Source organism: Ambystoma mexicanum, chromosome 7q (assembly GCF_040938575.1).
Source record: "Ambystoma mexicanum isolate Mex_15411 chromosome 7q, UKY_AmexF1_1, whole genome shotgun sequence".
Lineage (NCBI taxonomy): Eukaryota > Metazoa > Chordata > Amphibia > Caudata > Ambystomatidae > Ambystoma > Ambystoma mexicanum.
Window position 1 is genome coordinate 706,100,084 of NC_090941.1, and position 26,836 is coordinate 706,126,919.

General features: G+C 44.4%; 1 protein-coding gene across 3 annotated transcripts in view; it reads left to right on the forward strand.

Annotated features, from left to right (window-relative positions):
• The window catches only part of SKA3 (spindle and kinetochore associated complex subunit 3), a 1,028,231-nt gene that overhangs the window by 586,386 nt on the left and 415,009 nt on the right, over positions 1-26,836 (forward strand). For all 3 annotated transcript variants that reach the window (XM_069639377.1, XM_069639379.1, XM_069639378.1), the window contains exon 8: positions 2,018-2,236. In XM_069639377.1, the coding sequence (XP_069495478.1) occupies positions 2,018-2,236 (219 nt within the window). The remainder of the gene's footprint in view (positions 1-2,017; positions 2,237-26,836) is intronic.

Sequence of the window (26,836 nt, forward strand, 5' to 3'; positions counted from 1 at the left end):
TTGTATCTGGCCAGATCAGTTGGTGTCGTGGTGTCATGTTTCGTAAACTTTTGGTTACATAGGAAAACGCACCTTTTATTTTCCCATGTAAGTGTTATATAACCTTAATTATAACTTTGCAACCATGACTGTATAATATGTTTATAATAAGTGTCTATTCTGTTATAAACATATCAACAGTACAGTTAAAGACCGATCTGCAATGTGAGTTCATTTGAAACATGGCATGGTAAATCTTACATTTATACTGTTTCGAAAAGCAGCTTTTTTTGCTAGTCCAGAAATAATCCACAGGCAAAACCCCAAAAAGCACATTAAAAATGTGTTCAATATGCTGGCAAAAACCAAACCGCATCAGAAATAGTCTAGTTGCATTGGAAAAACTCAATGGTTTGAAAAGAGGAAATGAAATCCATGCATCAGTAGACTCCTATTTGAAGTGCAGCTCTCTCATCCTCATCAGCTTGCCAGCTCTCCTCCATGCTCAGTGTTGCCTTTTTCTGGTGCCAGATAACTCTCAAAAACCTCTAAAACAAAATGAGCTCTTTAGAATGTAACTTTTTATCCACAGGGTCATATCTACATTCCCCTTTTCAAATGCAATCACCCATGAATTGTTGGCATGTCTTGTAGGTGCCTTTGTAACTCGGACATTCAAGAATGTATCATAGTTGAAGTAATCCACTTTTTAGACATTCAAGGCCTTGCTATGAATTGATGTAACATGGTTGTTCAGGGGGTCGTTTTGTTTACTAAAGTCTCGGATTATGTGAACGGAGGATAGCACAGAGGCAAGGCGCTGGTCTTGATAGCAAAACTATGCAGAGCAACAGAGGTTCGAATCCCGGATCCTCGCTTAGAAACCGAACTCGGGTACGTATGAGGCGCGTTATAAAAACAAATGTAATAAATACATTTTGACTATAGTTTCTGAGTAAGCAGACGCCAGTGAGCAGAAAGTAGTACGTTCCCACTGTTTGAGCAAAAACGGGTATTTTCTAAAGTGAATTTCTAATTTCTGTTCGAAAACATACTAGTCTGCTTTGTGACCTAACAAAACTTGTTCCATATTCAAGTGCATATACTTTAAAAACCTGATTATAGGCGTACTCGGTGCTCTAGATAAGATTTTGAAGTGGGAGTGATTACTTCCTATATTTCTTTAAAGTAAAGAGTACAATGATTTTTAGGGAGTGAAAGAGTAATTCCCTTTCCCAAAGGGGGTAGTTATTTAGAAGAGTACAATTGATTTAGCTTTAAATCTGATCTATAACCCATATCACTTTGCCTCTAGTAATTCATGCAAATTAAGAGGCATTTTTACCTTTTACTTCTAATCAGGCTGTTATAACAGCGGAACGTCTCCTGTGTCGCTGCTCCTCTGGCACCACCGATTTGAGCATATCTGTACAACTATGTGGGTGGAAGTGGGTTAGTGGTTCCTCTTTTTTTTTGTTGTGAATATTTACCTCCTGTTTCTAAGGCGTAAAGGTGGCTGTTACGTTTGACCTGTAGTGATGGGCTTACTGTAAAAGGATCAAACCTATTAAAACGAGAAGGCATTTTCGTTACAGCTTCCACTGTTTCAGAAATGCAAATACTAGATAGCTGCGTTAAAACAAATCTGCAGCATTCTGTGTTTCCATCTATGATGGCATTCTATGCTCTGTGAAACGCATGCAATGCTTTGGCATGGCTAGCATGAGTTCGAAAGGCGTTCTAAAATCTTGTTTGCCTTCAATATTAAAATTTAGCACAGCATGCGATATGTAATGCGGAAATACTGAACCGTAGCCTGTAGCGATCTTGAGTGTGTTTTTTCCAAACACACTGAATAACTTTTAAGTATAGCAATAGCATGCACAGTGTATTTTTCCTAGTTTAGTTGGTGGTTAAATAACATGGGCAGGTTGTTGTTTTGTACACCCAGGCCCATAACTTTGCAAATGTCTTTCATAGACCTTGAATATTTTCTTTTATGCACCACTTAGTTTGTCATGTTCTGTTTCTTTATCAGGAAAACCAAAGAAACGCAATGCAAAAAGAGCAGGAGATGGAGACTGTGTCGAAGGTGTACCCAGAAGAATCGAAAGAACTCGTTCCCTTGATGTCCTGCTCTGATCAGTGTTTTCAAAAGCCTGTGGGATTACCTGGTCCTCCCACTTTCATGGATTTTGATGATTTTCTTGCCACTCCACAGCGACCCCAGTTGACGTTTATAAACCATGATTTTAAGGTTCTTATTTACTAATTTCTATTACATTTATATTGATTGTGGCTTTGTAGCCCCAGTGTGAATGCTGCTTTCACGTTTTGCACAATCCACCTAGGAGGAAATATCTGTTAATTTCCTCACAGTGCTCACATGCCTACTTTACAACACCCTTTTTACCCATCACAGTCCTAACAAGTGTAAGTATGAGTCATGTCTGAGAAACAAGCAACCGAGCTAGCACCATAGTTTGAGTTAAAAAAAACAATTTTAGGATTTATCCCTGTTGTGTTCAGTGTTACCTTGGAGGAAGCAATCCCTCGGCCACACCCCTTCTCTACTTCATCCACCACACTCTCAATCATACCGGAGCCACTGTAGTAGTGAACCTTTTTTATTGTCCCTCTCCAGACTGTGTGCCGGGCTCTAGTAGCCCCTCCTCTTCTTCCCTCCTTTCCCTGTGTCCTTAGCTTCATTTTGCATTCTTAAGGTGGCTCTCCCCTTAAGGTGGTCCAGTCCCATTCCACGTCACAACACTCTGTGCCACGCCAATAACACACCTACCCTATTACCTATTTTCCAGGCTGGGCTGTCTGTTTTCTTGCATCAGAGTCGTGGTACTGGAAGACTGGATGTTGCACTGTATCTAGCAACAATCTCTCTAATGTTTGTTTTTGTGGGGTTTTGTTTTCAGTCGTTAAGGAGGTATGGAGAGATTTGCGCATGCAGCCTCTCGACCATATCCAAAAGCCATTTCGGTCTTACATTTTTTAAAACTTTTTTTGGAAGGCCTTTGAAATGCAGATTGATATCCCAGAGCCCTAAATATTCCTGTTACATTCAGGTCATGGGGGACACTCCATCTTTGTTATAGTGGTTGGATTTGTTTTCTACCTAAAGTCAAGCTTTTTTGACTCTTGTGGATAGCTCAGGGGTAACGTTCTCGTCTTGGAAGCAAGACGACACAGAGCAACACAGGCTCGATCCCCGGGTCCGTGCCTAGAAACCTCCGGGTATTAAGCACGTTATAAATAACCTATCATATCGGAGGCAAAATGTCTGCAAAGCAGGACGCCCATTCATTTGCATGCCTAATCTCACCTCTTCTTTGGTTTGAGATTGCCCACTCTTGGGGAATATCAGAGGACGAACAAGGAGCTGCAGCTTATTGGGAGCTCTAGACTGAACCCTTCTTGTTTATTTGTAAAAGGCAGACATTGTGGTTTGTGTATTGATTTGGTGCTGTGACCTTGCAGACAAGGTTTCACTCCACCACCTACCCCCCACATCCTCCTTAATGAAAAGTACACCTTTTCCCTGGGTTTGAGAAGGGCTACATCTTTCAAAATACTCGTCTCACTCAGGCGTCCCAGGTGAGTGTTGTGGTGCATGGACCCTCCTGGGCTTTGTTTGTGTTTTTCAAAAAAGTATTTTGAGCCCCCCCACCCCCCAGGCCCGCATGCAGTCTATTTTCCCCTGACCCTCTCCTTTCCATGGAATCCCCTTCCGCACCCGCCTCCCAGCCTGCCTTCCTCCCCTGATAGGCCAGATCACCAGTCATAACTGACCTTCCCAGGACAGCCCTCTGCCCATGCAGCCCCTGCGGCTAAGGGCCCCAAGTCAAAGGGCAGCTCCAGATAGTGTCTGCAGGTATCAGCCGGGAAAGCCAGTGGCCAGCCGTTAACCAGCAGCTACAGCCAAGTAAAGTGTGACTGGGGTGGGAGTAGAGCAATCACTCCACCCTGGAAGCCCTACCACTTTGCAAACCATCCCAACACTGTAATTGTTAGCCTGTGTCGCACGTTAGCAAGCTTTTCAGTTTGTCTTGAATCTCATCTGTTCTTGATGCAATAATTTGCTTCTAGAAAGTGCTCTCTGAGATAATACTGTAATTTATTTGTACCACAGTCTTAGAAATTGTTCTTGTTGTATTAATTCACATCTAGAAAGTGCCTGCTGTGACTTAAAATTGTTCCTGTTAGCTTGTTTTGCATCCAGAAAGTGCCCTCTGGGATAATGCTGTGATTTATCCACCTGTCCCGCACACTTAGAAATTGTTCCTGTTAGCTTTACTCACATCTAGAAAGTACCCTCCGAGTCAGTACTGTGATTTTATCTGTCTGTCCCGCACTCCTTGAAACTATTCCTGTTAGCTAGATATGCATCTAAAGTGCCCACTGAGATAGTTCTGAAATTTATTTCCTGTCCCGCTCACTTAGAACTTGTTCTTGTTAGCCTGATTTACATCCACAAGGTGCCTACTAAGATAGCTCTGGGATTTACTTGCCTATGCCGGTGACTTAGAATACGATCCTGTTACATCCACTGTAACTTAGAAATTGTTTTTGTTAGACTGATTCACACCTAGAATGTTAGATTGGTTCTCACCTAAAAGGTGCCCACTGAGATAGTACTGTGATTTACTTACCTGCACCGCACACCTGGAATTGCTCTTGCTGGTCAGATTCACTTCTGGAAGATGTCCGCCGAGCTAGTACTGTGATTTGTTTACCTGTACCGCACACCTGGAAATTGTTCTTGTCAGATTGATTCACATCTAGAGGGTGCTTACTGTGATAGTACTGTGAGTTACCTGCCTGTGCCACTCACTTAGAATGTGTCTTGCTGCATTGATTCAAATCTAGGAGGTTCCCACTGGGATGGTACTGTGATTTACTTGCCTATATTTTAGACGCTGCTACTGCATGTAGACTTCCACCCTCTTTGGCTCTTCCCACTGCCCTGGTATCCAGAATCTAGACACAGGTTGTACATCTAGGGCCTCTACATCTACTGTTACTAGTACTTCAATCTCTAGGTGCTGCCCTTGACCTCCTCCTAAAATGGAGAAGCAAGCCCATCATATCCCCCCTCCGACCCGTCCTGATCCCTACCCCCTCATGGCTCACCCCTCACTGCGCATGGCGCGCGCTCTACGCTGTAGCACCCAACTTCACAACGCCCCTTTATCCCCCACCTGATCCCAAACCACAACCCCTCCCCTGTACATCAATACACCCTGACGCCGCCCGCCCCCTCTCCTACCATCATCCCTCGTCCAACTCTAAGATCAGAGGAGCTCTTTGGCACGCCAAACACCTGCCTCCTCAAGCGCTCATTCCCCATCCCACCCTAACACATCGACTTCCACTCTCCCTCTGACATCTATTGAGAACATCCTGAGACCCCCGCCTGTACACCACATCCATTATCGAACTCCCAGGCCAGGGGAGCCCTCTGGCACTCCAAACAGCACAAATCCATCTCTTCTTCCCCTCCATCCTTGTGCCCTAAAAATAACTCCCCTTCCTCTCTTCAGACCTCCTATGGCGCCCACTCCCTCCCCGTTAGCCCACTGGGGAACTCCCCACCCTCTCAACCAACCTTCCATGCCTCCCTCTCCCTCCCCCTTAACTCCTACTCAACCCCCACCAACAAACCGCGCTTCCATATCCCTTCCCTTCTCTGAAAGTAGCTTGTCTCGCCCTTGCTAGAACGGTAGCCTCGTCTCCCTTCCCATCTGACAACCTCCCCCGACCCCCCACCCTCTCCCGCACCCCTATGGCACCAATCAAAATGCAGAAACGTGACTGGTCCTCTCCCTCGACCCTCTACTCCTCAACACTTCTGCTTCAGGCCATCCTCCCAGCCTCTCCCTCCCCTACACCCATACACTTCCCCTCTCCCCTCCCCCAGTTTCCACCCGCTTTCTCTTGACTTCTCACCGTGTACATCTAAACCCCCAGCGCCTCCCAGACTCATTCCAAAATCTACCTGCCTAAATACCCACACACCAACTGATCCATTCCCAACCCCCCTTGACCCACCCCTAGTCTCACACATACCTACCTCTGCCTGCCTACCTTTCCCCCCCGCACACCCATCGACATAACCCTCCCACCCGACACTCAAAGTCCACAGGCACCCAGCCCCTCGCGTACCCCACCCCAACCTGTCTCAACCAGCTTGAATGTTCCTACCACACCCACCACCCCACCGGGCACCCATGTGCCTCAGGCTCCCACTGCGATGAGCACCACTAAAACCACCTCCCCACACAAAGTCCCTTGCATCCTTTTTAATTCCCCTTCCGTAGCAAGAAACGGGCACAACATCTTTGACCTCCTATCCTCTGACAAACCTGACCTCATTTTTATCACAAAACCTGCTTTTCCAACGGCTTTGCCCCTATAGCACACAAAGCCTCCCCCCCTGGCTAATCACTCATTGCCCATAATAGACCCTACAGAGGTGGTGGAGTTGCAGTTTTCTTCAATCCTCATTTCTCTGTCTCACTTGTCGAATCCCAGACATGCATTGCATTGTGTGAATCCCTTCTAGTTAAACTATAGCTACCACCGACTTTAACCCACAGCTTCCTGCTAATCTACAGACCCCCTGGATACGACAGACATTTTGCCAACAACCGCTGTAATTCAATAGCTACCATTCAAGTAAATCACCCATCTCTTACACTCCAGGGAGACTCCAACATCTGGTTCGATATTCCCGTGAGTCATCCGCTGGTTGACAGTCTTGATGCGATCAACCTCTCCCATCATACCACTGGTCCAACCCACTCAGGTGGGCATACACTTGATACATACTTGAGGCATACACTTGATGCAATTTTGCACTTGATGCACTTGAAGAACAAAGTCCTTCCCGACCTATCTGAAGCCCTGCTTCTTCGTCCCCCTGCAACGCTGCCCCATGATCGACTTTTAATCATCAATTCCTTCGACTCCTGGCTTAATGACATACTAATTCCTCTTGCGCTCGCATCCTCATGCAAAGGACTGTTCCCCAAATGGTTCACGCCCCACCTTAGGAATGCCAAAAAACAAAATAACTATCCTGAATGCATATGGCAAGCATCTAATGCTGATCTCAGCAGATCCATGTTTGCCCTGCACCACCGTTAACTGCAAATCCGAAATTCGGAAGGCCAAAAAAGCCTATTACAATAAACAAACTCTCAACTGTGGCAACCGCAGCAAAGAACTCCACATGATTATATCAGAATTCGTGAAACCCACATGCACCTCTACCCAATCCACCACCACACAATCATTCTGTGACTCCCTCTCCCTACACTTCTACAACACTGCACTTGACAGGACAGCAACCCTTAACACCAAACTGTCCTTCATCTCCCCCTTCCCATTACCGACCCCTCCTGATCCTATTGCCCGACACCCAATTTCTCTACTTTCCACTCCTTCAAAACCATCTCCAGAGACAAATTCCTTGACCTACTATCAGCCAGCAAACCCTCTGGGTCACCCCTCGACCCCTGCCCTGCCTCTGTCCTGAAAGAAATATTCTCATCTACCTGCGCAAGAGAACGTGCAAGAACTATACTAAATGACTCCCTCACCTTTGCCATCTTTCCTGATGCCTTCAAAATAGAGCATGTTAAGACACTTCTAAAAAAGGCATCCCTCGGCCCCCTTGAACCCTAGAATTACAGGCCAATCTCCAACACCAAATTTCTCGTGAAGCTCATTGACAGGACAGCATTCTCCCAGCTCAACTCCTTTATAGAATCCAACTGTTTCCTCGACCCCGCACAATCATGCTTCAGACCGTAACATGGAACAGGAACCACTCTGATCTCGATCTGGCATGATCTGAAGGTCACTGCAGACTCTGAAGGCTGCACAGCACTGATTCTCCTCGATCTCTTTGCAGCCTTTGATGGTTAACCACTCAATCCTCCTTGACCGCCTCCACTCCCTGGGGATCCATCGCACTGCTCTCAAATGGATTGCTTCCTTCCTCAGCAACAGGAAACAAATAACCCTCCTCTCCCCTTTTGTCTCAACTGCTCGCTCAGTGAACACTGGAGTACTCCAAGGCGCATGCCTATCTGGTCTCCTTTTCAACCTCTATATGACCAGGAAACATCCTCATGCACAACATCTCCTGTAACAACTACGCTGATGATACCCAAATTATCATAAGAATTCCCAAGTCATGCACCAACCCCCATCGCGACCTTGAAGCTTGTCTCTGCGATATTGCCGTTGGATGACAATAAACCACCTCCTTTTGAACCTTGATAAAAACTGAAATCATGGTGTGCGGCAATACTGCCTTTCTGCCACACCCGCTCCCATGGCACCCATCCCTCAGCCCGCCTCCCCCCACTCTCCGATATAGTCAAGAACCTGTACCGCACTATGGAATCAGGCGTAACGCTCTCCCTTCAAATCAACAACGTGTCAAAGTCCTGTCACTACCACCTCAAACATCTCAGATGCATCTTTCCCTACCTCTCCTACCCGAACAGACTTGCCGCAGTAATGTCCATTGTGATGTCGAGACTGGACTATGCCAACTCCCTATACCTAGGAGCTCCGGCATACAACTCAACAAATTACAAAGAGCCCAAAACACTGCTGCAAAACTGCTCCTCCCCTGGGACATAGAGACCACATCTCACCTGCTCTCCGAACCCTCCACTGGCTCCCAGTCGGACGAACGGCCATCTTTAAGACACTATTCATCACTCACCGAGCAGTGCACAAGACTGGCTCACTGTACCTACAAGAAAAGATAAAATCCTTCCTCCCATCTCGCACCCTAAGATCAAGCACTGCCTTCCTTCTAGTGATTGCAACCTCTAACTCTGTCAGGATTGGAGGATCCACCTTCTCAACCTTGGCCCCAACTCTGTGGATCTCTCTCCCCCCACATATTTGACACACCCAAGACTATATGACCTTCCGCAAAGCTCTAAAAACGTGGCTTTTCATAATGGCGACCACAACCATTTGAGGCGACTGAGTTCTTGCAACTGTTGACAAATGCTCAATGTGATCATGAGCAATGACACCAGTGAATACACTTAAGTCACTATTAAGCAAACGCATGCTTGAAATCCAGAATAGTGAACTCCTTAGATCATAACTCCACCCAAACACTCACCTCCCATATCACTATGCTTACTCTCTACACCAACACAGATAAGAGTACAGCTATACCCCTCTATCAATTTCGGCCTAGCTGCTCACATACGAACGTTACCCGATGAACAACTCATTCTAATAAATCATAGCTACATCCCATGACAAACCAGCCTAGCTGCACACATAAGCGTCCTAGAAAGGCCTAACAAAGCCTGAACCCAATCTTGGAATCCACCCTCCAGTTGGCACACATTCAAATGATACCAATTCCACCTCACAGAATGCTAGGATGCAGCTACAATCAAACAATTACATCAGATGCACACATAACTGGTGCACCCTATGACGCCTTACTCTCTCAATTGACCTGGACTCCGGTCCCAGAGGGCGGTCAACCTACCAGCGCTTTGAGGTCATACCAGTGACATATAGAGCGCTCCATAAATGCCAAATAATATAATATAACATGAGATGAACACATTGCTGTGCATGTCACACCACCACTGCATTCTTTCACTGAAGTCTGTGCATTGTGGGGGCTATAATTTATGGAGAGCTACAGAACAATCTAGTTTTGAAGGTTGTGAGCTATGAGGACCTTTCTGCGAGGATTCAATTCCACCCACATCCTCCCCTCTCCTTTCTACATGAATAACCCATTTTGGAAATGTCTTCCGCACAGACTTTCCAATTTATGTTGGTTGCTGAGACCTTGCCAGAAGTTCTATGTCATATTTCCATATTTTAAAGAGATTGGTTCCTCAGACGTATTCCACATCTATGACAGATGATCACCACAGCTGTGCTGCTTCGGAAAATGTTTGGCGTCCTGCGTCAATGACGTTGATACGCCCGTTCGAGGACCTCCTCCGACGGCTTACGTCACCTGATGTTATATGTAGGACGCACGACGCCCGTAGCGTCAGTTCCGTTTTTTCCACGAACGTGTTTGCTTCGGAGATCTCGGCGCGCCTTGGTTCTTCTGATTCTATCAGTTCTTCGAACTTGGTTTGTGAAAGTTATGTCTTCTTCTTCTACTCTGCGGTCGGGATTCAAGAAGTGTCGGGACTGCAGTTCCAAGATGTCACTTGCGGATGTCTGCCTCTGGTGCCTCGGCGAGGACCATGCCACCGATAACTGTGACGAATGCCAGTCTTTGACGTCCAAATCCTTGCGGGAGCGAAAGAAGAAGCTGTTGGTTGGTAGGGTTGCCAAGCCCCGTAAGCCGAAATCCGCTGGGCTTTCGACCGACGATTCGAGGGGCGACTCTCTGCGTCGTCGGCGTAAGTCCAGGGGGTCTCGGTCCCAGAGTGGTTCCCGCCATTCCTCTGCCTCTTCGAGGCACTCGCGGTCACCGGTCGCCGTCCTCGTCCGAGGACTCCGCCAGACAGCGGGTTGCTTGTCCCAAAAAGTATTCCTCTCCTGCGCTGTGGAATGGGATGCATTTCGTACGGAGATGATGGCGATTTCCAATCGCACAGCTCTGTTCCGTCCGCGCCTTCAAAAGAAGCCGGCAGGGAATGTGCTAGGGCCACCGCTCGCACGCCTTCGGGCTCTGGCGGTCGGCGCAATCATCGGGAGCCTTCGAGGTCCTGATCGGACAAGGTAGATCGCTCTGTGAGGTCTTCTAAGAAGACGTCGATGCCATCAGCGCCATGTCCGTCAAGGGACTCTCTCGAGGCTCCACCTCCGAGGAAGTCGTCGAAGCCATCGGTGCCGAGGCCGTCGAAGGACATGCTTAGGGCAACGCCCTCGAGGCCTGTGTCGAAGCCATCGGTGCCACGCTCGACATCGATTCCGTCGAAATCCTCAACACCTTTTGTGGAGGCTTTACCGGAGGTACCCCGTGCATCGGTGGAAACTCTGAGGAAGGCCCTGAAAAACTCAGTGAGGCCGTTATTTGAGCCTTTTTCTGTGCCCTCATCCAGGGATTTATTCCAGCATCTGGATTACATCTCTGAGGTGGATGAAGGGTCGAAGGAAGGTTTGGTGCCTGATGAGGTTCCTGACGACCTGTTATCTGGTCATAGCCATTTGGAAGACCTGTGTCAGTCTTTGCACGATGCCAGTGGTCTTGATACCTCCCCAGTGGTTGAGTTTGGCAGGCCTGAGCCTGGTACGCATGCTGAATCTTCGTACAGGCGACTCATGTCGAGGGTGACTGAGTACTTGGGGTGGTCTGCACCACCAGTGGATTTTCTGCAGGATGACCTGACCAATATCCTTGAACAAGGTCCACCCACTGACCCGGTGCTGCCATTTCATATGGCTTTACAGAGAAGGATGACAGCGGCTTGGACTGCTCCTGAGAGTCTCCCGGCAGTGAGCAAGTCGTTGCCGAAAAAATACCGTCCAGCCAGTAGCGACCCCTGCTACTTGACGACGCACCCCACTCCGGAGAGTTTGGTGATGCAGGCGGCTACGACCCCGGCAAAGCAATCGTCGTACCCTACCATCCCTCCTGATGGGGACGACAAACGTTTTGATGGCTGGGCGAAGAAAGTGTTTTCTTCAGGGGGTATGGCTTTACAGGCAGCCAACCCCGTGTGTGCCTTAGCACGTTTGACTCACACTCTGTGGAATTGTGTTCCTTTGGCGGCTGAACATATTCCCGAAGGGGAGGAACAGGATGGTTTTTCTGCCCTCGTTAAGGACGGCAAGGATGCCATGTGTGAATCTGTTCAGTCGGGTCTAGACATGGCAGACTGTGTCAGCCGTTCCATGGCGGCGAGCACCTTGATGCGCAGATTTGCATGGTTGCGGAAGTCGGGGTTTGCTCCTGACGTACAAGCCCGGCTTCTCAACATGCCCTTTGATGGGTTGCCAGACATTTGGTCGAAAAAAATTGGGCGACCAGACAAATGGTCGAACCAATTTGGTCGAAAACCAAATGGTCGAATTTTTTTTTTTTTATTATTTTAACCCTTTTTTTTTATTTTTTTGGGGGGGTCCCCCCCCAACCCCCTTTTTTCTCTAAAAACCCCTTTTTTTACTAAACGAAAACCCGAAAAATAAATATATAAATAAAAAAAAATTCGACCATTTGGTTTTCGACCAAATTGCGTCGACCAAATTGCAGTCGACCAGTTTTTTTTCGACCAATTGACTGGACACCCCTTTGATGGTGTCTATCTTTTTGGCAGCAAGGCTGACGAGAGCCTTGAGAGGTTGCAGACCTCAAAGGCTGCAGCTAAGTCGTTGAGCGCTGCTGTTTGCCAACCTCCGCCTTTTCGTCCTATGGGACAGCAATGGAAATGGCCCACCATACACCTTCCGGTATCCTGGTAACTGTCTTCACTCCACCTGGTGCAGGAATGGATGTCTTTCTAGTCGTGATCGTGGCTAAAGGAAATTTCCCCGAGCCTCCCTCTGGACCCCAGCACAGAGTTACGGAACTCACTGCTTGATATAGATATATCGGAGATTATATACCTCGGATCGGGATTCGTTCGGGCATGCAAGAGGTGAGCGTTCCAAACAAGAAAGGAACGGAGGGGTTGAGTGGAAGTTGTGACGATAGTCTGATTCTGAAGGGGAAAGAAGATTGCGGTAAAACAGGAAGAGTAGAGAACGAGTCTCCTGCGCTGCACGGAGCCTACGATAAAGGGGGCGGAGTTGCTTACCGTGAGGTCTGGCTGCGGCTTTCTCGTAGGGAATCGAACAGAGGATATTACGTAAACTGAAGTAGATCTCGGTCTAAAAGCAGATTGGCAGATCTGTAGTAGAAGGGAAAGAGAGGAAAAGTATGAATATGGTATTACAAAGCTGGAGCAACCTAGAAAGTAATCCCTAGGTGAACTCACGGAGCATGGGCATACTCCTAAGAGAGTAGCAACGCGAAGAGCCTGGGGTTCGCCTCCCGGATATGTCGTCCTTCCGGAATTGGGCGGAGCCTCCTGATCTGGGAATGAAATCACTAGACTGCGGCAAGGAGTCACGAAAGGTTCCCTCTGGGAAGCGCTCCCCTTTGCATCATTGCACCAAAGGATCTGCGGAGGGTAAGAAGCGACCGTCACAGGGAGGTTCCTTTCGATACTACTCGTCTTTTGGTAGATCGAGGGGAGCGGCCAGTCGAAGGGGCCAACGTAGGAGTACCAGAGGTGGAAAACAGAGTACTCGAGGTGCCAAGGCCGCTCGAGCAGTTGCCTCTTTGCCCTCAGGCACTGCCGCAGCCGCTTCAGCTCAGTCATGAGGCCATGTCCCATGGTTCGCTGGTTGGGGGAAGGCTGGCGCAGCATCTTGTAGAATGGCGTGCCATTACTTCAGATGTGTGGGTTCTGGAGATCATAGCCCACGGTTACGGTCTTCCTTTCCGGCAGAGGCCTCACGACAATCCACCAGGGGATCTCTCTTTGAAGAGTCCGGATCCGCTCCTTGCTTAGGAAATCAAATCCCTGCTGGAGAAAGGCGCCATAGAACTGGTGCCTGTAGCGGAGAGGAACAAGGGATGGTATTCCCCATATTTTTTGATCCCGAAAAAAGACGGGGGATTGAGACCCATCATGGACTTGCATGGTTTGAACAAGCTCCTCAGGAAGGACAAGTTCAAGATGGTTACTCTCAAGTCCTCCAGGCCCTTCAACTTCAGGACTAGTTGGTGTCTCTCGACCTCAAGGACGCTTACTTTCATGTGCCGATTCATCCCAAGCACAAGAAGTATCTGAGGTTTGCGGTTGGAGACTCGCACTTTCAGTTTCGGGTCCTGCCGTTCGGATTGACCCCCGCCCCAATGGTCTTCACCAAGCTCATGGTGGTGGTGGCAGTGTATCTCAGGAAAGAGGGGATTCACGTCTACCCCTACCTGGACGATTGGTTTATCAGGGCGCGTTCTCCCCAGCAAGTCCTGGATATCTCTGTCACCTGCCACTTCCTTCACAAGCTGGGCTTCTCCCTCAACTTAAAGAAGTCCCACTTGACACCTACCCAGGAGCTCCAGTGCATCAGAGCAGTGCTCAACACATCCCTGGGACTATGTTTTCCGCCCCAGGTGAGGGCTTATCACATTCTGCAGATGGTGAACAAGTAGTTTCAACATGCCCAGAGTCTCCCGGTGTTGGAGTTCAAGGTTCCTCGGCCTCATGGCATCCTGAATTCTCGTGCCAGAGGCCAGGCTGCGGAGGAGATATCTGCAGTGGGCTCTCAAGATGCAGTGGTCACAGTCCTCTGGCAGGATGTCGGATCCCGTTCAGGTGCCGCCCCCGGTCGCCCAGGATCTTCTGTGGTGGGCCGTCGAAGGCAGTCTGATGAAGGGGGCTCCATTTTGGCTACCCTGGCCGGGGGTGACGATCGTGATGGACGCATCCCTCATGGGATGGGGAGCTCATGCCAACGAGTTGACGGTCAACGGTAGTTGGTCTCTAACAGAGTACAAATTCCATATCAATCTGTTGGAGCTGAGGGCCGACGGGCTAGCCCTGAAGGCTTTTCTGCCGTCTGTGCGGGGGAAGACTGTCCTGATTCTGACGGACAATACAGTGGCCATGCACTACCTCAACAAAAAGGGGGGGCAGGGTGTCTCCCTCTGTGCAAAGAGGCGATGCAGCTCTGGTTCTGGGCCATCCAGCAGGAAGTTTCGATCTTGGCAGTTCATCTGGTCAGAGACGAAAATGCGGCGGCGGACTCTCTGAGCAGGCAGAGCACGGTCTCTCATGAGTGGGAGCTGGCTCAGGAGATTCTCCTGGAGATCTTTGCCCTTTGGGGGACCCGGCAAGTGGATCTCTTTGCCTCCAGTGTCAACTGGAAGTGCGAAAGATTCAGCATCACCACTGCTACCACAGCAGCAGACAAAACGGACTACACCACCTTTGGTGCTCATCCTGAAGAAGGCCAACACCATCCAGGCAACAATCTGCCTTCCTGGCCGAAACACACCTGTGTCGATCCTCAGTGACACAGATGCAAATACCCTTTTTCGTGTATGTCTTGTAGATTATGTTGTGTACACCCCGCGTTTACGATGCCCTGGACCACCCTATGTCCCGGGTGCACTACTGTATAAATATATGTTCTTCTAACTGTTGTATACCACTGTGCCCTTCGGTGGAACTCTGTACCTCAACACAAAAGAGGTTAATACTCATTCTGTATTTTTGAGCCTTTCGTGCTTATCGAAAGCTATGTAAACTAATTGAACAATAACACTTGTAGTTTTCTGAAATAAACTCTTTTGTTCAGAACCGTAGCTTGATTTTTGTAGGATCTCGCATCCTGATTATTTTTGATTATAATATTTAGACTTAAGCCCTGCAAACAAGTATGTTAAGCCCCAAACATTTCACATGACTACTCCAAGAAGTAATCCCTCTCCTAAAAAGGGGGTATTACATGGCAAAATTGGACATGAAAGATGCCTATTTTCATATTTCCATGTTCCCAGCACGCAGAAGATTCTTGCGCTTCAAGGTGGACAGTCAGCACTACCAGTTCAAGGTGCTGCCCTTCGGGATAGCCTCAGCTCCAAGGGTATTCACCAAGGTACTGGCGGTGGCGGCGGCACACCTACGCAGGGAGGCAATCCCAGTGTACCCTTACCTTGATGACTGGCTCATCACGGGGGAGACCCCAGTAATTTGCAGATCAAACATCCAAAGAACGATCAACCTCCTCTTCCTCTCCTCCGTAGGCCATACTCCCAAAACTCTAAGCCCTGGTCACAACCACTGCAGCATATCACAGCTATAGATACACCCGTAGTATCGAACATCGATCAGGTGTTTGTGGGGAGGGCCTAGAGTCTTGGGTGCATGGGCGAAGGCCATGCACCCAAGGACAAAGTTATAAGCACTGCAGTTATAAGGCACCATGGGTTTTATATAGTGCAGTGGTTGTGGACAGGACGTTCAGTTTTGGGTGCATGGCCGCAGGCCGTAGGCCATACACCCAAGACTCTAGGCCCTGCCCACAACCACTGCCGCATATCACATTCATACATCACACTCATACAATCGAATATCTATCTGGTAGGTGTGGGCAGGGCCTAGAGTCCTGGGTGCAAATTGAGTGTATGCTGCAGTTAAAATGTTTCATTCTATGGGTGTGCTAATGATTTATAAGCCACCATGGGTGTGATATGCTGCAGTGGTTGTGGCCAGGACCTAGAGTCTTGGGTGCTTGGCCAAAGGCCATGCACCCAAGACCAAAGTTATAAGCAGTGAAGTTATAAGCCACCATGGTTTTGATATGCTGCAGTGGTTGTGGGTAGGACCTACAGTCTTGGTTGCATGGCCGCATGGTGTAGGCCGTAGGTTATACATCCAAGACTCTAGGCCCTGCCTACAGCCACTGCACCATATTACTGCCATAGATCAGACGTATAGATTCAATTATATCTGAAATGTGTGAAATTATACTTTTTATTTAATTTGTTGAGATTCGATATATTTCTTACATGACTTTGGTACTTGGAGGAAATATTCTTTTTCAATTTCTGTGATAAAAGAAAAGAGCATGTTAGTGTTTGTATTGTATAAAGACTTATTACAGTGTATAATAGACATTTTAGCTTTTTTTACCCTCATATTTAGTTTACAAACCAGTGTACTCTGCATTTTGCTCAGTTTCTGTGTTTGTTTTTCAAATCAATGGGTCTGGGGGAAGAATAATCCTTATCGGATTAAAAAAAAACCCTTTCTTTGCTATGCTACAAACTATTTCTTTGTTTCCTTTGAGTGTTCACTTGTTTCTGATTAATGTTCTGTATGTTGGCTTGTTGCAGATTTTTTAAACAGTTAGATACCTGTTGGCATATTCTAACTGTATTTTTTGTTACAAATCAGTGGTATTCATTTATCTGTGTGGTTATACAATCTTCTGCAGTTAGATACCTGTTGGTGTATTCTAACTGTTTATAGTCTTTTAATTGATTTTTTGTTAATGTTGAAGTACACATTAGTTATTACATTTTGGCTTTAAGAAGATTAAATACGCGTTTGTAAGATTTGCTGGTAATCTCTGCTTTAGATTAATGCTACTATCATTACATTCGAACCATCCACATTTCTTTTTACTATATGCAGTGTAGTGACCTGCATTGGGTGTGTGTCCTGCGTGGTAGATTATACCTATTGTTGTGAAGGTTTTCTTACCAAGTGACACTACACCGTGTGTGAATCCATTCAGTTTGCAGTTGTTTTTGGTACCATCTGCATTTTAACGTAGTAGCATTAGTATTATGTAGTTACTATGTGTTTGTATCAGTAAGGTGGAGCAGTTATCTGAATTGCAGATAGTACATAATCTGCCATAGTTTGCATTTTGTAGAAGTTGCTGAAATGGAATGGATACATACACAAATCGCTCATTAGGGATTTGTTCCTGTGTCACATTGTTACATAGAGTGCATGTATGTTTCCACATGTATGAAATCTGGAAGATTTCATTGATAGGTATGTTTTTGTTTTCGAGTACTTGTAGTAAGTACATTAGAAATTCTTGTGGATCTTTTTGTGAGTTTATAGTGAATCTCACCATTCCAGCACAGTAGTCCAATTCTTGTCTTATTCCGTGAACACTATACGTGTTGTCAGGATTGTTTGTTGCGTTACTATGAAGGACTAACATTTGCAAACACAATTGGTCTCTGCTGTATAAGTAAATGTAGTTAACAATTGGTGGCAATTGAAATAGAATATTCATTGCTACATTTGTGTAGCAATTTACACCAGTTTCATTTGAAAATTTGAATGGACCAGATAGTTCTGTGTCCGATTGATTTTTTTCGTAGTTTTTGTTCCTTCTTTGAAGAAGTACTTGATTTACTTTCACTAATAGGTTCTTCTTTGCTTGTGGTAATTGATGAAGTATAACTTCTTTTGTTTTCTTTGAAGGATTTGCAGTTAGATCCTGTTGCATTTCTGTTTGAATTAGTTTTATTTTACGTTTTCCTTTTTCTGGAACAGGATGTGATTTCAGATGGGGGGTGTACAGTGAACGCAGTCTATTGTATTCTAAAATGCAAGGAATATCAGCGTTCACTTTACTTGCATCAAAGTTGATTAGAAATAGACCGTCAAGTGTACGTAAGCGTGATAGTGCTACATAGCTCAGGCCTTCATTAAAGACTGTGTTTCCAATATCTATCAATGCTTTGTCTAGGGTAAGACCTTGGGATTTATGAATGATGACTACATATGCAAGAGTTAGTGAAAATTGTTGTCTACGTACATACATGTCTTTGAAGAGAAGGAATCGAGCTGTTGAGCGCCCTATCCTTTTTACTTCTGAAAGTTTGTCAAAGAGAATATTGACACACTGAATGTTGTTGTCACGTGGGTATGTTTGAAAGCCAACCACTGTACCCAGTGTCCCATTAACTAGTCCTTCCTCCACGTCAAGGTTACGTTTAAGCATTACTCTACAATTTAAGGACAATTTTAATATTTTTTTCCAACCCAGCTGTGTTGGAGATTGAATTTTCTAAGGTATTTAGTCTTGTTGTGGCTTGCTGACACATGGGTAGTGTCATAGCATGTACGTCCAGTTTGTCTGTGGAGCAAATTTCAATTATTGGTTGCATTTCTTTTTTTAACATTGTTTCACTGAATTTGAAACAGCTTGCAAAAATTGGCATTAGGGCCATACAATTGACATTTTTGTGCGCTAATTGTTCCATAACATCAGTAGCACATGCGTCATCGCCATAAAGTGCATGGATGTGCCGGTTTTTCAATATTGCTTGTGCTTCTTGAGATAGTACACCAATTCTAATAATGTATTGGAAATGTTGCCAAAGGTTGACATTTCCTGTGCTGCCAACAGTTTTATGGCAGAGTTTGTCCCCTAAGGTTTTAAAAATAGGTTTACCTTTCACTGGTGTCAATTGTAGAAGATCTCCGAAAACAATATTGTGTTTCCTGCAAAGAGTTCTTCGTAGTTTGTTTGAAGTACTTCTTGCAATCTGAGGTGAATCAAAGCCAACATTAGTTTGGAGACCATGCTCACTTCATCTATTAGTAGCATTTTCATTTGTCTTAATACTCTGCGTAGTTCCATTGCAGCTTCTGCAGAAAGTTTGTAACAGTCTAATTTGTTTGGGTGTTCTACTGGAAGGAGTAGTAATCGGTGTAAAGTGACACCGCCTATGTTGTAGGCAGCTAAACCTATGGGGGCAGTTACAACAGCTGACGGTTTGTTGTTTGCCAATTGTTGAAGGAACTTGCTGATGATTTTGATTAAGAATGTTTTTCCTCAACCAGATTCACCACTGATTGTAATTTTGGCAGGTACATTCTTTATTTTCGTGTTGTACACCATGTGCAATTTCTTTTGTTAATTCTTCAGAAATGGTGCGCTGATCTTTAAGTTTTGATTGTAGTACAGTTAAGTCTTCTATATCTTCTTCTTAGTGACACATGGTGTTTTCCACTTCTATCATAGCTAATTCTGCCTCATTTGCTATTAGTGGCTGTCCTAGTGGTTCTTGACTTCTGTTACAGAAGGTTGACTACTGACGGAAGTGTCCTTATCTAGTTGGGCCTGGAGTTCTTCTTCGTGTTGCTGTTCATTGTGCAACATTGTCTTGTACTGCGTAAAGTTGACATCGGTGATGGTGCTTTCATTTGCTTTGAAAGCATCTTCATAGCAGTCATAGTTATCTAGTATTTCTTCCTCTTTTCTCCATGGTTTAAAAAGTTGTAGCAGGGACATGTAATATAGTTCTTTCTGTTGAGGAGTTTTTAATGACAATTTGACATGATTAATTAAGCTTCGTTTGCTAAGTTTCACTAAGCTGCCTTCACAATCTGTCACTCTATATCTACCTTTGCTTTCATCGGGTTTTATATTATTTTTGTATGCAAAGGTTTGGGCTATGTGGTATAGACACATGGTTTCCAAAGTGGTACTCCTGTTTGGGTAGTGTGTGTCTAGTAAATTGTTTTTTAAAATGTCTTGCCTGTTGGGATCGTTTTTGGCAATTGTTTCTATGTCGTCATATGATTTGGGAACTCTTTTTCTAGATTTAGCAGGACCGAGACTTAGCCATACTATATTTTCGGATATTCCATACAAAGCAGTATCGGTTAAACGATCTGCAGCTTCATAGGCGCCACATTCTCTGAGAGAGCATTTTTTTTGCCTAGGCTGTACAATTTCTGAAATAGTGTTTTGTCTGATGATAGGTCTTTCCAGAGGTCTTGAAGCTCTGTTTTGTCTGCTTTTGTTAAGTAGGCTGTAACATATCGTGCAACTGCAGTGGAATTGTCTGCAATGTACTGCACATCTGTGTTTGTATTCCATAAGAGGGCAATGATTGCATTGTAATCATTGATATATTTTGATTCTTCTGTTCTTCTTATAAAATGTGTTCTTAGGTGATTTACCTTTAACACTTTGTCGAACTGAAGACATAAAGTTGTTCACTTCACCTGTTTCTGTATCTGGTCTAGGGAAACCAAAGTGGCATTTGGTGTAGTATTTCCTTTTGCTTTTGTATTTTCGACGACAATATTTGCCACATTTGTGTCTTTGAAATTGTACAATCTGTCCATGAAGGTCACTATGTGTCCTTTGTGAGGGGATTTCACAAGTGACATATTTTTGGATGAACTGCAAAACAGTGACATCACTGTCCTGACCAAATTTAGGTGCACCTCTAATCCATAAAGGCATGTGGATATGTGGTGCTCCTCTGGCTTGGTATTCTTTTCTCCAAAAGAAGTGTTGCACTTCTCCGAGGGGAGGAACAGTTTTATTACAAATAAAGTGTAGCATAGCAATGAAACAATGGTGGAAATATCTTGAAACATTAACAGGATCTAGAGAGCAAAGTTCTCCAGGTGTTAGTATATCTATGTTGCTTTTGTTGTTTTATATGCGTAGGAAATCATGTAAATCTTCCTATGCATATTCTACACAACTTAATGTAACAAACCAAGTGGGTGATCCAAGGTTTCTGATCATACAACGTACATCTCCGTGCCGTCGGAACCAGTATTCTTTTGTACCACGCATGTTTGCAAACAGATTTGTTATGCTTGATTGTAAAACCTCCTCTTTTTCTTGCACTTTTTGTATTAATTGCGTAGCTGACCTATTTTGAAAGTGAGTTCCAGATTTCAATATGTGTGCAACTCCGTAACAAAGGGTTGCTAGTTCACTTTCAAAGAATAGGTGGAATATATATTCCACATATTGTCTAAATATGGGGTCTTCAGAATACATTCGTAATGAGCGGTATTCTAATGCTGTTATCTGAGTGGGTCTATCATCGTATCTTCCTCCTTTGCCAGTGGGAAATAGCAGTGGAAAAGCACGTGCTTCTATACTTTTTTCCCATATGTTCATTGGTGACCCTTTGATTTGTCGCATTTGGTAAATTACGAGTGCATCACCTATGCTCTCATTAGAGTGCAATGGATGAATTGTATAATAGTCCAAAAGAATGGATACTGCAGCAGGATGCAGAAGTTTAAATTGACCAGTTTCTGATGACTCTTTAATTATTTCAGTTGTTTCCCTTAAGCTTTCTTCAATATTTATTTCTTTGTAGTATTCATTATTGTCTTTCAGATATTGCAAGGCTTGTTTAACTTTATGTAAGTCCACGAGTTGTTGCCAAATTATTTTGTCTTTTGTTGGTACACCATTTACTAATACAATTAAAGAATGTTCTATTGGACGTTGCACTCCTAGAGTGTGCACATTTTCTGTGAGATCTAATGGCAAATAAACTACTTTGCCACAAATGCCTTTCACCAATTCAGAGGGAGGTAATTTTGCTGTTTTTGGTTGAAGGCGTATTATTGCTTGAAATGGGTGTACTGTTTGAATTATGATGCTCTCGTCCAAATTGAGTTGTTGCGGGGGTTTTGGTAGTGGGAATAATTCCAAATTATTTGTGATAGCACGTGAAGGAGTTAGGTTGTTAAGTTTTGTAGTGCCGTAACTGCAACATATTAGGGGTTCACTTATTTTGTATTTGTTTTCTGCTAAAGCTAATTCAAACCATTTGGAATCTTCATTGTCTTCTATTTTGTATGTTACGTCTGTAGTTTTTGTGTTACTTTTGTAAAAAGTTCTGTTGGACCACACACACACACATGGTTTGGTACTTCAGCAGATGCACTTTTACATTTTAGTATTTCTTTTTTGTATGTGTGTATTAGAATTGTTGCTAGCCTGTTCTAAAACTATTGCATTTTGTAAGTGGCTTTCACTTCCAAAATATTTTCTCTGGATATGGTCGATTTCTTCTTGTAGGTATTTGGGTGTACCATGCAGAAGAGTGTTATTTAAATTGGCTAGTTCTAAAGCTGGGCTTTTAACATAGTACAGTTTATACACTAGTTTTCTTACATTTGAATGATGTGTTGATATCATTTTGATATCATGGAAGGTGCTTTTGCAAATAAGTCCTGAAATGCAGGCTAATGAATGTCCTTGTAGTCCTGTGTATTTGCGCACTGGACAGGTCATCCATATTTTGCAGCACTTTCTTTTTCTTTTTGTCTTTACCTTTCACATACTGATTGAGGAACTGGCGTAAAGATTTGAAAGATTTGTTAGGAATGTTACACATTGACGTGCACGGCCATTTCTATACTGGACGGTCTGGTTCAGTCGAATGGAGAGGTAATTCTGAGTTTTCTAGGGCTACTTTTGTAAGCAGTGTTTCTTGTTCCATGATGGTATTATTGATTTTTTCATATCCTCGTCCACTGCTATGGATGGCAATTGTTTGTTTTATGCTTCATTAAAATATGGTTCTGTGGTCGTTGTGTGACTCCATTCACCTCCACAAATAATTAAGAAGTTATTTTTGTTGACATTCCGTTTATTGAGAAGTTTCTTTTGTAGTTTAGTACTTAGTTTTGTTAGTGGTTTCATCCTATTTAACACTAAAATAAATAACTTCCTTTTGAGAAGGATTGCACTGTCAATGAGAGGTTGTGGGATTAATTTTCTACGGTAGGTTTTAAGGGTTGAGGATGATTTCGCTCCTCTTATTATTAGATTCTGAAGGACTCTGTGGCGGAACATTTTTGCTAAAAAACTTTTTTTACTATGGTTTCTTGCTAGTATATCAGGATTTATAGGAGCATTGTTGGCAGTAGTGGTAGCCGAATTCTTGTAAAGCATTTTCTGTTTCGTGCCACATTTTGATAGAGGAGGCAAAGTTTCTGTAGTTGAAGCTTCCTTTGTTTTGCTAAATGACTGCATTAGCTGTTTTGTTTCAATTGTTTCAACGTTTTGTACAAACTCTGGTAGAGATGGATGCTTACTTTGGACACTTTTATTTTCATTTGCTCTATTTCTGCGTTCCTTTCTACGGACTTGCTTTTTGGTAGGCATTCTTTGGGGTCTATTGAAAAAAAAAGAAGTTATGGGTTGGTCTGTTTTACAATGTATGTGTGCTGTGTGCATGAGTTGATGGGGAAGATGTTTGTGGTGATGTGTGATTGTGCATTGGGCAGTTACAATGAGTTGGGAAGGCTATTTTTCTGTTTGTATATTACTACACTGTGCTTCAGATGAGAGTAGAAAGTAAGCTAGTGGTGAGGAGAAGCATTAATAAACATAATGGTATAAAATTAAAACAGCTATTTTTGTAGTACTAACATTCTAAGGCTTGTGTATGTTATTCGTGTTCCAAAAAACACAGGGATTTGTGTGCCATTCTGCCTGATTTGCGAGCTTTTTTGGATTCTTAGTCCCCTATTTTGCATTACATTTTGACGAATCCAAGTTTTTCAAACACACAAAACACCACTAAAAGGCTCTTTTCAGAGCCACCACTTACTCCCAGACAAATGTGCATTGGTTTTGCTGCGGTTGCACCCTAAAATGTTGTGTGTCCTAGGACTGTCCGCTGACTTTTTGAAAAATGTGCGGGGGCCTACACCATTTACTTGATAGTTCCATTTTTAAACTGAGAAAGGCGGCTCTGAAAAGAGCCTTTTTTATTTTGTTGTTTTATATTTTGTTTTTTTTGTTTTTTTACACACGACACACTAGGAGAGGAGGGGAAAGGGGGTAAGGAAAGGGACACCAACCACGGGGATACGAAAGGGCAGGTGGAGAGAGAAAGATGTTGGGTGGGCCTTATTTAGGTAGGTAGCAGTTCTTCTGGTGCTCTGTGACCGTAGTCTCGAAAGCACTTCGAAGACTCTCCCCCCTGCAGAGTTCTGCGTCGCAGTACATACAAAATATTGTGACCCTCGAAAGGTAAGGGTCAACAGCATCGCGAATGGCCTGTGAGGCAGCTGGAGGGATGCGCTCTCCCACAGGAGTGTCTCTTGTGGTGAGAAGATCAGACACGGAGGATGCTGCGGAGGAACTCTACCTACTACGTTCTTTACATGGTACCACCTTGCTAATGTCTGCACCGTGGAACGAAGTTAGGTGTCGCTTCATGGTTGTCGTACCAAAGCTGTACGCACCAGGTCTCCCACGACTCAGCACCACATTGCACTGTTTACAGGTGACCAGGTTCGCATGAAGCTTTTGGTACGTTACCAAATTCTCTTCATCCTCTTCTTCCTCTCTCTCTACATCCTCACACGTATTTCCCTCTGCAGGCCCTTGGGGAGGTGGTGGCGGTAGAGAGTTTGGGGGTGGTGCTGAGGCTGATGTAGTAACAGCAGCCATGGATGCCATTCGGGTTGGTGAGATAATCTCCGCTAGAGCACTAAAGGCAGCAAAACTCAATCTACAATCGCCAGAAGTACAATGAAGATTAGCTACGGGGTGTGGTCTTTTATAGGGGTGGAGGGGTGCGCCTCGTGACCATATTGATCACTCAAAAGCATTGAAAAAGTTCTAAACAATATGTTGAAAGCTAGGGCCATTGTATGGGACATGTGAAATGGTGATTTTGTATTGTAAAATAATTTGGCATGTCTGCATAAGTTCTTTTGAAATGTTGCGGAAGCGGGCAAAGTGCGCAAATTAGGACACACGCTCAGCGTGGGTGCGGTCACATGATGCTGTCGTGGACACATCCGCGAAGGAAATGGGTGCCTGCAGGACACCACATGCACAGGAACGGTTGTGCATATGCGCGCAGGTGTTCTACGGGCAGTGTTCTGGTCCTGAAACTAATTAAAAGTGCAACACAAGTGAGACGGACAGTTACGGACAGGCGCCTGTTCTACGGACAGTTCCATCTTGGCTGCGGACGGTACGGACAGGTATAGTGTCCTTAGGGCACTCCCATTTTGTTCATTTACGGACATCCCGGACACCTGGTGTGTTCTAAGAACAGTTCCATCTTGGTTGCGAATGGTACGGGTAGGTGTATTGTCCTTAGAACATCCATATTTCCTTAATTACGGACAGGCCGAACGGGCGCGCTGTCCATTGACATTTTAACTCTTTTAAAAAAAAAATAGACCCATACAATTCCACTAAAACTAATATAACATTTTTTTTTATTAAACACATATACAGCAATTAAGAGAGAGAGGGGGAAGCAGACACTGAAACAAATATAGGGGAATTAGGGGTTTCCACAGGCTGGTTGTGAGGGGATGAAGGGATGGAAGTTTCGTCAAAACATTTATGTTGTTCTTGAGGGTTTGGGGATAGTTCAGTGGGAAATGGAGAAGGGGGACAGGTACAGGTGGGACAGTGATATCTGATTTTTCCTTTCACGTGGTCCTCCACAAATTGCCTTAACCCACTAAAATTCTCTTTAATGTTGACCAAAAAGTGTCAAGGATCATTGGAATGAATATGAAGTGCTAATTAGTGCATTTAGCAATGCGTTGATATACGTAGCATTCTATTATGAAGTTCTATGCAGTATACTAAGGTACTCATGTAGAAAGATAGGCATTGTGTGCCAGCATACATGATGGACGTGCAATATTCATAAGCTTGCCATGTTGAACAGTGAAATGATAACTGTTTTCTTATTAGTGTTTTGGGTACTGTGAAACATGTGATAAGTAGGTAATAAAAACCACTTACTACATAATTGCATTATTATAGACAAAACACAGAGACAACATCATATACAAATATGAGTATATACACGGAAATTGAAGTAAGGAAAAAAACAGCAGTAGTAGCAGAAAATGTTCATAACCTAACTGATTACCTTTATGCAGAGAAATGATTGCTTCGTTTCAAAGGTGCTACTTACCCTATGCATATGTATCACATGATTTGACTGGACCCTGAGGGAATAACTGTAAGAACATACTTGAAGGATAAGTCTACAAATATAGTACCTTTTCTATTTTTAATTCCTGGCTGTTACTGAAGAAAACCATGTGGCCTAGATATGTGAGTAAAGGAAAAAAGGGGGAGCCGGACATGTGATGTCATCAGTGATGTTAGTGTTAGCAGTGCACAGTGGTGGCGAGAGTTATGGTTGCTTAGCTTACCATAACTGGCGAATTTCAAGGGTTTTCTGTTTTTACTTCGAACCATAACGTCCCTTTAACAAAGTTTTTTTTATATATATATATATATATATATATATTTCTGAGGCTTGTGGAATCTGCTTAGATCACATGCTGTGCATAGGCCGACATCTAGTGGAAGCTGCAGAGTATTACAGTTTGTTTTTCGAAACTCGAAAATTGGGCGTCGACACAGGGCGTGCCAATAATACTATCCCTAGTGTGACGTCCACTGTACCCATGATCCCTCACGCGTCTAGGACCCTCAGATTGTTTTTTTCCGCCATGCTGGTCGGAAGCACTGAGCGGAGTTCCCTGACTTCGTCAGATTTTGCTAATATTGTTATATATTTCCCCGTTTATTC